Raw genomic sequence first — 12,389 nt, forward strand, 5'->3', positions numbered from 1 at the left:
AAATAGTGGATTATTGTACTTGGTACATTTTGTATTTATATATAGTTTAAAAACAATAGGAAAGTTTTTCAATAAATAGACATTTTTAATAGTGAGAGATGTGAATTTTTATGTAAACTTATACAAATTTGCCACTTAATTATAGAATTTAGAAAAATTTGCCACAGAATTTGCTCTCTTGCTGTAGAATCTTGAAAAAGCTGCTGCAGGAAACCAGGGTCTATGAATGAGGCTAAATGACAATTGTGCTGGGTGAGAGAAATTGATGACAAGATAATCTGAGCATAGATAAATCCATTTACACTAGTAGTGGGCTGTGATGTCACCTCCATAGGCCTGAATAAGCACAATGTAAGGACTAATTCAGCTTTTCACCCTTAAGGTCCTTCAGAGATGTCCTGGAAAGCTGAAATGTTCTCATACTGGTTTTTCAATGTTGCTGTTTCTGATATCAGATTTGCTCATTGTGGATATTCTGAAAACTACAGTGGCCAAGGGCTCCTCTAGGATCGAAGTGGGAACAACTGCATTAGAATTTTTATAACTTTATGTAGGTGCTTTGCTTATTTGTTAAAGTAAGATTACTGCTTATGTTTTGTAAATATGATAGAATTGTGACAGAAATATAACTTTGTTTTTAAAATACAAATTTCTAAGTGCAATGGCTGTTTATGTAATTTTTAAAACAATAAAAGGTTTCACATTTGCAAGCAGGAGGACAAAAAGTCTTCGGGGCTACATTTACCGGTATATAAAAAGCAGCTAAAGAATAGAGATTCATATCCCAAACATATTAGACTACATCTATGAATGCTCTTGAAGAAATTAAAAAAAGAAATAAAGAACCAATAGATAAATCCCTTTCACACGTGCATTTTGTTTTTGTCACTTTTTCATATATCTTTTTACTCGTCCATGGCACTTTTGTTTCGGGCTGTTGAGGTGAATGTATTGGATTTTTTGTTTCTTAGTTCAATTTGTATTCTCTTACTAGAACCAGGGCAGTGAGCTTTTTAGTTGGGTTATTCCAGTCTTTTCAATAGTAGGTTACATACTGACTTACATTCAGCTTCCTCCAGTTGTGCATTAATGCTGACTTGTTCTTTTAACTAGTAACATACTCAACTTAGTAAGACCAGGGTCTCTAGCGTCTATTGTATCACGGTTGTAAAAGATTTGGAAACTCACCTGAGTACCGATTAGCCCTAACTGTTGGCATTAAACTTAAAATAGAGCCTCTCTAAATTTGCCTTTCTTTATTTTCCCTTTTGTTTAAGGGTTTTCCTGGACCAGTAGGAAAAGCTGGTGCTAAAGGCAGTCGGGTGAGTAAGGGATCATTTCTTTATCTATACCCTTTAATTATTTAATCACAAAACACTTCGCATAAAGACAAAGGCTGATTTTTCTTATTTGTTTAGTCCTTTTTAATCCTATGCCCCCTCATTTGGAAACCCCAAGCAAGTCAGAAAGTAAAACATTAAATCTTTTCTCACATTAGGATGGCCAATTTTTCCATGGAGACTAACGAGGTACCCCATCAAACCTGAGGACTAGGGGATGTTACGTTTAACATCTCTTTTCGTCTTTTCCTTTTTTACAGAAGCTTTGCCTAGATACTTAAGACTCCTCAACTCTGAGATTTTGATAATTAAGTCCATGCCCCCACTGGATCATGTAAAAACACAGACCAGGCTGTAACTGTGTTCCTGCTGTCCTTCTAATGTGCACCAAGAACATTGCAAGACTCAAGGAGATACACCATTCCAGTTAACTCTTACACTATCAATAATGATCTGCCAGTTTCATATCAAGGGTATCATCACTTCTGTGCCAATTTGGTTTGTTCCTTTTGTTTTCACAAATTTCTCTGTCACCAGATAATAAAATAAATTTTACATAGAACATAACTTCATCCATACCCAGTGTGGGATTTTTGGCAGATTTTGAATCCTTTTTGGATCAGCATAAAAGTTATCTAAAAATATTGTAAAAAAGCTTTGACATAACATAGATCTCTTCTTCAGCTGTCAGAGCAGAGACATTCACATCTGATGATGGGATCTATATTGTCTCATAGCTTACATACAATATTTTTTTATTATATCTACATTGACCCAATAAAAGCTATCACAGCTTGCCAAGAATACCTTTAAGCCAGAAGCAAAATGTGCCATAACAAAACAGCATGAACTCCTAGGACTTAAACAGTAACAATTATATCCAGGAAAAAGCAGCATTGCTCTTTTTAGACCAGTGTCGTGGGCTGTTCCACTGAAGGCCAAGAATAGATACCACACATACGTACCTCAGAGAGGCCAGCACTCTGGAACAGACATTCTTCTGTCTGAAGCAGCTGCTGTTCCCTGCAGAATAGACACTGGGTTGTAGGTGCTGCCAGACCTTATCAAGCGGAAGCAGGAAGTTAGGAAGCTAGAACCAAGCATGATCCAGAGCAGAAACCAGGACACAACAGGAACAAGCAGGAAACAGGTCAGGCAAACTGGTATCACAGAGTGAATACTATGAGGACTGTTGTACCAGTAAATGTATATCAGGCTCAGGATTCTTATATCCAGCTCTCAATTTGGGATACACCCAATACATAGAAACATAGAAATGACGGCAGAAGAAGACCAAACGGTCCATCCAGTCTGCCCAGCAAGCTTTCACACATTTTTTTTTCATACTTTTCTGTTACTCTTGTCCCTTTAAATAACTTTTTTGGTTCTATTTCCTTTCCACCTCTGCCATCATAGATATCAGTGCTGGTGCTGCATGTAAGTGAAGTATCTAGCTAATTGGTTTGGGGTAGTAACCACTGTAATAAGCAAGCTACTCCCACGCTTGTTGACCCAGCCTGTGCAACTCAGTACTTGTTGATTGTTTGAATACAAATCCTCTTTTCTTCAACCCCCTGCCATTGAAGCAGTGAGCTGCGCTGGATATGTTTTCTAAGTGAAGTATCAGGCTTGAGTCAGGGTAGTAACAAGCAAGCTACACCCATGCTTATTTGTTTTACCCAGACTATGTAATTCAGACCTTGTTGGTAGTTGTCTGAATATAAATCTTTTCTTCTTTCCCCCTGCCATTGAAGCAGAGAGCCATGCTGGATATGCATTGAAAGTGAAGTATCAGGCATTTTTGGTTTGGGGTAGTAACCGCCATAACAAGCAAGCTACTCCTCTGCTTTTATGTGGATGCAAATCCTTTTTTCCACATTTCTTCTTGCCATTGATGCATAGAGCAATGTTGGAGTTGCATTAACCATGTGTATGTTTATTGAATAAGGATATTAATCTCCAGGTAGTAGCCGACATTCCCGCAAGCCACCCCCATGCCTCTTCTCTTTATTCACATCTTCTAGACTTTATGGACCACAGTATTTATCCCACGCCCCTTTGAAATCCTTCACAGTTTTGGTCTTCACCACTTCCTCCGGAAGGGCATTCCAGGATTTCAACACCTTCGCCGTGAAGAAATACTTCCTGACATTGGTTCTGAGTCTTCCTTCCTGGAGTTTCAAATCGTGACCCCTGGTTCTGCTGATTTTTTTGCAATGGAAAAGGTTTGTCATTGTCTTTGGATCATTAAAACCTTTCAAGTATCTGAAAGTCTGTATCATATCACCCCTGTTCCTCCTTTCCTCCAGGGTGTACATATTTAGATTCTTCAATCTCTCCTCATAAGTCATTCGATGAAGGCCATCCACCTTTTTGGTCGCCCTTCTCTGGACCGCCTCCATCCTGTCTCTGTCCCTTCGGAGATACGGTCTCCAGAACTGAGCGCAGTACTCCAGGTGAGGCCTCACCAAGGACCTGTACAAGGGGATAATCACTTCCCTTTTCTTACTCGATATTCCTCTCTCTATGCAGCCCAGCATTCTTCTGGCTTTAGCTATCGCCTTGTCACATTGTTTCGCTGACTTCAGATCATTAGACACTATCGTCCCAAGGTCTCTCTCCTGCTCTGTGCACATCAGCCCTTCTCCCCCCATCGAATACAGTTCTTTCGGATTTCCACACCCCATATGCATGACTCTGCACTTCTTGGCATTGAATCGCAGCTGCCATATCTTCAACCACTCTTCCAGTTTCCTTAAATCCCGTCTCATTCTCTCCACTCCCTCCGGCATGTCCACTCTGTTACAGATCTTAGTGTCATCCGCAAAAAGACAAACCTTACCTTCTATCCTATCTGCAATGTCGCTCACAAAGATATTGAACAGGACAGGTCCCAACACCGACCCCTGCGGCACTCCGCTCAACACCGCTCTCTCTTCAGAGTAAGTTCCATTTACCATCACAGATTGTCTTCTGTCTGTCAACCAGTTTGCAATCCAGGCCACCACCTCGGCACTCACTCCTAAGCTTCTCATTTTATTCACCAGTCTCCTGTGCGGAACTGTATCAAAAGCTTTGCTGAAGTCCAAGTAGATGACAATGAGTGCTCTTCCTCGATCCAATTCCTTGGTTACCCAATCAAAAAAGTCTATCATATTTGTCTGACTGGATCTTCCCCTGGTGAATCCATGCTGCCTCTGGTCCAGCAATTCTTCCGACTGTAGATAGTTCACTATTCTTTCTTTTAACAGCGACTCCATTACTTTTCCCACCACCGAGGTGAGGCTAACCGGTCTGTAGTTACCAACCTCTTCTCTGTTTCCACTCTTGTGAAGCGGGATCACCACCGCTCTTCTCCAATCACTCGGCACCACTCCCGTTTCTAGGGATCTATTGACCAGGTCACATAGTGGACCCGCCAGCACATCTCTGACTCCCCTCAGTTTCCTGGGATGAACCTCATCAGGCCCCATGGCTTTGTCCACTTTCAGTTTCCCCAGCTCTTCCCATACATTCTCTATTGTAAATGGAGTTACATCTACTCCATTCCCCTCTAGTTTCTTGTTAACTAGCGACGGTCCTTCTCCAGGGTCTTCTTTAGTGAACACAGAACTGAAGTATTCTTTTAATATTTCTGCCATTTCTTGGTCTCTCTCCACACATTGATCCTTTTCACCTTTCAATTTTACTATACCACTTTGAACTTTTCTCCTTTCACTGATGTATCTGAAAAATGTTTTGTCACCTCTCTTTACCTCTTTGGCATTCCTTTCTTCTGCTTGACTTTTTGCTGTCTTGATTACTTTCTTTGTCTCCCTCAGTTCTACCAGATATTCTTCTTTGTGCTCCTCCCTTTGGGATCCTTTATATTTCTTGAAAACTGTTCTTTTAGCCTTTATTTTGTCAGCCACCTCCTTGGAGAACCAGATAGGTTTCATTTTTCTTTTTCTTTTCTTTACTTTTCTAACATATAGATTAGTTGCCTTGGTAATTACTCCTTTTAGTTTGGTCCATTGTTGTTCCATATCTCTCTCATTCTCCCTACAGGTCAATTGGGAACCTCTGGAGGCAGGTCTCCCTAACTCTGCTTAGCTTGGTATTTCCTGCAGAATTCTTGGTGAGCCAGAGTCTCTATGGCTCCACTCTAGGATCCCTTGCCCTTGATCAACTGGGACCAAGGGTTCAATCCCTGCTGTCCCGACAACTATGCCCTAAAAGATCAATATACCTCCTACTGAAAACAGAACAAGCCTGACTGCTGTAAACGCCTCACAGAAACTATACCCAAGCAGAATCTCTCACCTCACTCACACATGCAGAGCATAAATCCTCATTAAATACAGAATAAGGATCTAGAAAATTGTAAACAAAATCTAAACTGGAAATCCCAAGAATCCAAACTCTACACTGCAACAGTGGAAAAATAAAAATACTACCATGAACCATTACTGCTGCTCCATGGCACTGTCCAGATACTGTGGATCATAGGCCTGGACTAGGGCCATAGATGCCTCCTAATCTCTACCCAACACCTCCCTGCAGTGATGGATTTAGGATTTTGATGCCCTTAGGCACTGTGGATGCTATCACCCACCCCAGCCCCCCCATAATGTCAGACAACGACGAGTAGAAAAAGGTCTAAAGCACAGCTGTGGCAGCTGAGGAGTAGATTCCTTAGCAAACATTTGAAAATTCAGAAGCACATTGACAACACATTTTTTCTTTATATTATAAAAATAAAGGAATTTTGCTTGTCTGAATAATTTTTCTTTTTATTGGGTGAGGGAAAAGGATCTGAAGTATCAGCCCAGGGAGGAGATCTCAAGGAAAGGGGACAAAAGAAAGAGAGTATTGAACAGTAATATTAAATGAGAGGACTGGGGATGAGGGAAGAGTTTGAGAAGGAAAGAGGACTGGGTCTGATAGAGATGAAGGAAAGGTGGGGAAGATTAGAAATTTGGGATGGGGGAAAATGAGTGATTTGGTGGGATGGGGAGCTGGGTTCCAGGATCTGGGGAGAAAGGAGAGATAGGAAAGAAGGGGGAGGTTCCAGGATATAGAATCTGAGAGTGAGGGAGAGAAGATCTGGAATCTGATTTTTGTAGGGGAGCTGAGGTCCTACTTTCCTTTGCATCCCCTTTCTAAAAAAAAAAATAAAAAAATGTCCTCCCAATCTGGCATATACACATACAGACCTGGCACCAATCTCTTCCCTCACACACAAATACTTCTCCCGGGCCCACTCTCTTACTCATATGCTCCCCAACTGATCCCCGCTCATCCACTCAGTCTCTACCCCAGTGATCTCCCATTAGCCCCTCTTAACCTCCCCAGAATGACCCTTCTTTGCTCTTTCTGTCCCTAAATGAATAGTGGGGAGGGGCTGGAATAAGGAGCACGTAACTCTTCTTTGCATGCTGCCTGGAGGGGCTGGATTAGGAATCGGACAGCTGTACTCTACTGAGTGACATTTGGTACAACTGGAAGGTATGAAATCTTCAATCTGCTGCCCCCAGATATGTGCTGCCCTAGGCTCAGGCCTAGTGTGCTTATTGACAAATTCAGGCATGTATCCCTGAATGCCTCTCCTGCACAAAATCCCCCAAGCCCTTCCCCTTGCCCCCATCCTCTTCCCACCATATCCTTGATACTGTTCCCCCTCTCTCTACTCACCATGCACCTCTTCTAGGCTCCTTATCTTATGCCCACCATTTTTCCAGCATCCCTCACACTCCTCCCCCTAGCTTGTCATTCTTTCTCTCCCTGTCCAGCAGCATGAACATCCCCCATTTCTCCTTCTTTCTGGCTCCCAGACAGCAGTCACTCCCTCTTCCTTACAGTGATAGCTCTCTCCTTCAGGTGGGCAGCCTGCTCAGTGGATGCAATGGCTGTGGGAATCAGAAGAGAGCAGCAGAATGAAGCAGCGCTCTCTCCTCCTTCCTTGGGACAAGCCAGTCAGACACCTAGCAGCAGGCAGTAGCTGTTCATTCAGGCCCACCACCCAGTGGTGGAAAATGGAGGCAGGAAAAGCTTGATGGCAGCAAATGAAGGCAGAAGTGGCAGTGGTAGCAAATGGAGACAATAGGTCCAAGCAAACTGAGCTGCTGCTGCATGCATCTCTCCTGTGTTCCTGTTCTGTCTATGCAGCTGCTACAAATGCCAATTGGAGGCAGTAGTGCAGGCTCTGCTTCTGTATCCCTTCTCTACCATGGCTTGACCCAACATTATAAGCCTCAATATTCAAAAACATCCATCCATATACTGCTGCATATCTGTTTTAAAAAAATCAGTACTTAGCCAGATAAGTCTTATGCAGCTAAGTTATATCTGTTCGATGGCAGGTCTAACTTATCCAGTTAATGTAACTAAATAAGTACAAACATTGGTAGATAACCAGAAATGTAGCGTTGTTCTGTTCACTCATTGTCTGCCCCTGAGTTATCCGGCTATCTGCTAGAAGATTGGCTCATATCAGATGTATCTCGTATGCAAACACAGAGGGCTGCAAACTTCACACTGCATACTCTACTCGATATATCCTCCAGGAAAGTTAAATGTCCTAGCAGATTCTTTGAACATTGATTTCAATGACACAAATGGTCTATCCATCCAGACATTGTGAACTATCTTTTTTGGTGTTGGAGAACTCCATGAATAGATCTTTTTGCATCGCTGACAAACAACAAGCTTCCCTTATTCTGTTCTTGCATTCAATGCTTTTCTCTTTTCATGCAACACAAACCTCCTCTGCTTCCACGCATACCAAAAACTATCCTCAAGCTAAAGAAAGACAATGGAGAGGACTATTGTGAGTGTCAACCAGAGAAAAGAAGAAAATGTACACCCTGAGGATCTAGAAGTCCCAGAGAAGAAGTAGGCAAGGGCCTCAGACCTACAGGGAGAGCAGTGGCAGTCCTCTTAACAGAGCAGGATCAGACATTCAGCCTGGTCCACCTTAAGCGAGAGTAGAGATAAGAGTTTGAGTCCAGGTGGGAACAAACAGGCTCCAGGGACTCCTGCGAAAGCAACTCCTGTAACATAAGCTATCCTACTATAAGGGAAAGACTGTCCTACTTTTGTGTGATGTACCTGAAGAATGCTGATGGATTTTGTTTGCACTTAAAAGCTACAAACTGCTCGTGCTATCGTACAAGCCTTCACCTAAAAACCCTCCTAGCCAATGGGATCTCAGTATAATTTTGGCAAAGTTAATGCCTGCTCCATTTTAATTGCTAGCTACAGTTAGTTTATTCCAAGTACCTGTCCTGGAAGGTGGTATTCTTAATAGTAGTAACTTCAGCACATAGAATATGTGAGCTTCAAGCCTTTGGTTGCCTTTGAGTCTTTTACTCAAATTTTTAAAAATAGGGATGTTCTAAGGATTCACCCTAAATTTTTTTTACCAAAGATTGTATCTCAGTTTAATCTTAATACATTGTGTTTCCGTTTCCCCCCAAATCTAATACATCTAAATCTGAACATACTCTTAATACAGTTACACTAGGATGCAGAAGAGCTTTGCTATTTTACTTAGAAAGGACTAAATCTTTCAGGAAATCTACTCCAGGTTTGCCAGCTAAGAATCAAACCTTATCTTCTTAGCTCTCTGATTGCATTTCTTTCTGCTATGTTTAGTCTGGCAAGCAACTTCCTGCAAAGGTCAAAGCCCATCAAAGAGAGAGCAACATCAACATCAGTAGCCCATCTTAGATCAGCTTTGATGCAGGATATTTGCATAGCAGCCACATGGTCTTTTATTCATGCTTTTACAAAGCGCTACTGTTTAGAAGAAGATTCTCGCAGAGATGGTAATTTTGAATAAGCTATGCTAAAAAAAAAAAAAAATTCCCCCTAGTTAACTAAAGCTTCAACTCTCCCTCCATTTCCTTACTGGGTTGCAAAAACAGAAAAAATTCTATGATTTTCATTGCAACCCTCACCTTGGGAGTTCCCACTTGTGTGGCTGGATTTATCCTGCTTATCCATTGAAAAAGTGAAATTGCATACCTGTAACAATTATTCACCATAAACAATAGGACAAACCAACCATACAATCCCTCCCTCCTCCCTGGGAGCTGAAGCCTAGCTAGAGAAGTAATTGAGGAGGCTTACATTGCAACAGCTGCATGGTAGCTTCACGCATGCTCTGAAAAACTTTAGTTTTCCTTTAGCTCTAGAGAGGGACTTTTATGTTGGTGCCATCAGTGACATGACATTTGTGTAACTGGTTTGCCCTATGGAGAACACCTGTTGCAGGTATAAAACTTCACTTACTCCTAAGTCATCTTAGCCCTTGCCGAAGCAATGTGACAAGGCGATAGCTAAAGCCAGAAGAATGCTAGGTTTCATAGAGAGAGGAATAACCAGTAAGAAAAAGGAGGCGATGATGTCCTTGTAGAGGTCCTTGGTTAAGCCTCATCTGGAGTATTGTGTTCAGTTCTGGAACCCGTATCTCAAAAAGGATAGAGACAGGCTGGAGGTGGTCCAGAGAAGGGCGACAAAAATGGTGTGGGGTCTGTATTGGAAGACCTATGAGGAGAGGCAGGATGAAGGATCTGAATATATGTATACCCTGGAAGAGAGGAGGTGCAGGGGCAGATATGATACAGACTTTCAGATACCTTAAAGGTTTCAATGATGTATGGACTTTGAACCTTTTCCATTGGAAAGAAATCAATAGAACTAGGGGTCATGAAATGAAACTCCAGGGAGGACACTCAGAACCAACTTCAGGAAATATTTCTTCACAGAGAAGGTGGTGAAGGCCTGGAATGCCCTTCCGGAGGAGGTGGTGAAGAAGAAAACAGTCAAAGAATTCAAAGGGGCATGGGATAAATACTATGGATCCCTAAAGGCTAGAGGACAGAAATGAGACAAGCCATGTAAGGTACTTGTTGGTACAGCGGTTACTACCCTTAGCAGAAGGCATGGATATTACTACCCTTAACCAATATGCTTTGATGCTTTTAATGCAACTGCAACATTGTTCTCTGCTTCAACAGCAGGGGAAAAGGGGAACTGGATTTAGACAGCAACCACCAAGGGCCCCAACTTTTACGGTCTGCAGAACTGATGAGCATGGGGGTAACCAGCACAGAGCAGCAGTTACTACCCTTAACAGAAGGCATGGGATTACTACCCTTAACCAATAAGTCTTGATGCTTTTGATGCAACTGCAACATTGCTCTCTGCTTCGAAGGAGGGGGATGGGGGCTGAAAGGAAAGAGAAATTTGATTCAGAGACATTCAACATGAGCATTGACATTTTTACAGTCTGGGGTACTTATGTTCAGACATTAAGGAAAAAACACAGGACTACTTCTTTGGCTAAGACCATAAGCAAAGCATGTCAAGCATTAAACTGACTGATACATGGGGGTACCCTGTGCAGCAGATACTACCTTGGGAAGCTTGCTGTGCAGAGTGAATGGACCGTTGGTCCTTTTCTGCTATCATTTCTTTGTTTTATGTTTCTATGTTAGAGCAGGATCCCTAATCTCCTGTGATGTTGCAAAATCCAATCCATGCTGCAGAATTGCCAGACTCCTGTGGTATCATGGGAACTAGGGGATGGATATGTATATGGCTCCTTTCTCACCCTTGCCAACCCCCCCTATGCTGATCTGGCACACAGGAGGACAGCAGTAGTGCATCAGACCACATCATTCTCTAGCACCCAACCAGGGGTGGATGGCAGGAAAATATCAGCCTGGGGGATTTTTTTCAAAACTGGCCCACAAGGAATCTGTCTGACTCCCTTGTGCATTTTCCCTGCAGCATGTGTTTCAACAGTTCCAAAAAGCACACCAAACTGACCCTTTATCGGTATATCATGTGACCTGGAGCCTGGAAGAACTGAGCCAAAAAATCTCCAACATACATGTCACATTTTTCCTAAATAACCAAGTCATAGAACACACCTTAGACCAACAATGAGCAAACGGAGCTGCGTGCCTTCTTCAATTCATGCAATCAGTTTCCATCTGCCTGCAAGCCTGGTTTCATCTCTCATAATTATATCTTGGATTCCTGGACTTGTATTAAAGTCTTTGCCAATCAATCAGCTCACGAACCAATTGCCAAATAATGTGACAACCACTCTGCCAGCCAGTGTCAGACACACACACAGTCTCTCAGACACAAAGATGCTCACATCATGGAGAAAGTGTTTATATGGTTGTCTTTCTGTGTCAGGGAGAAAGATACACCCCCCCCCCCCCCCCCCCACACACACACACACATTCTCTCTCTTTCTGAAACACAATTCTGGCATTGTGCTGCTGCTGCTAATATGCTCACACAGGGCCTGATTTTAAAAAGCATTTACTCGAGCAAAACTGGTTTTTGCTCGAGTAAATACACTTTACTCAAGTAAGTGGGCTTTTCAAAATTGCTACAATATATGCCATTGAATTGTCCATAGGATTTACTCAAGTAAGTGCACTTTACTTGAGTAAATAGCTTTTGAAAATTGCTACGATAGTATGTCATATTTACATGTGTAACTCCTTTGAAAATTACCCCCACAGTGAGCACCCTGTTACAGCAGGCCCTAAAACACCAATTCACCTGATATTAGGATAACAGAAAAAGCCAAACTGTTATAGATCCCTACAAAGAAACTACAAGCTAGCAGAATACCTCACCTCAGTTATACATGCAGAACACACAGACCCTCACCAAATAAAGAGACAATAAAGTTGATCTAGAAACATGCAGACAAAAACTGAATTAGAAACCATAACAAGACAGACTCCTTATGCAGTGCAGCGATGGAAAAACAGAAACATCACCATTCCTCATTAAACATCGACCAATGAAATCAAGATATGATTGATGGTTTATATAATAGTAAAGCCATACTCATAAAAATAATAAATATTTCAAAGCAGCTGATGAATCAAACATTGGATAATTAAAAATATATAACATAATTTTTTTATTTTAATTTTCCTATCAAAATATTTAAAAACAGCAGACGCATCAAATAACACCCAATAATTAAAACTAAGGCTAAAAAAAATCACTTGCTCTTTATACCTAGAAACT

The 12,389-nt window shown here is 41.8% G+C and overlaps 1 protein-coding gene across 2 annotated transcripts in view; it reads left to right on the top strand.

The window, feature by feature from the left end:
• The window catches only part of LOC115096615 (collagen alpha-1(XXVII) chain B-like), a 514,116-nt gene that overhangs the window by 172,999 nt on the left and 328,728 nt on the right, over positions 1-12,389 (top strand). For both annotated transcript variants that reach the window (XM_029611498.1, XM_029611499.1), the window contains exon 10: positions 1,278-1,322. In XM_029611498.1, the coding sequence (XP_029467358.1) occupies positions 1,278-1,322 (45 nt within the window). The remainder of the gene's footprint in view (positions 1-1,277; positions 1,323-12,389) is intronic.

Source organism: Rhinatrema bivittatum, chromosome 8, assembly GCF_901001135.1.
Source record: "Rhinatrema bivittatum chromosome 8, aRhiBiv1.1, whole genome shotgun sequence".
In the NCBI taxonomy this organism is placed as follows: domain Eukaryota; kingdom Metazoa; phylum Chordata; class Amphibia; order Gymnophiona; family Rhinatrematidae; genus Rhinatrema; species Rhinatrema bivittatum.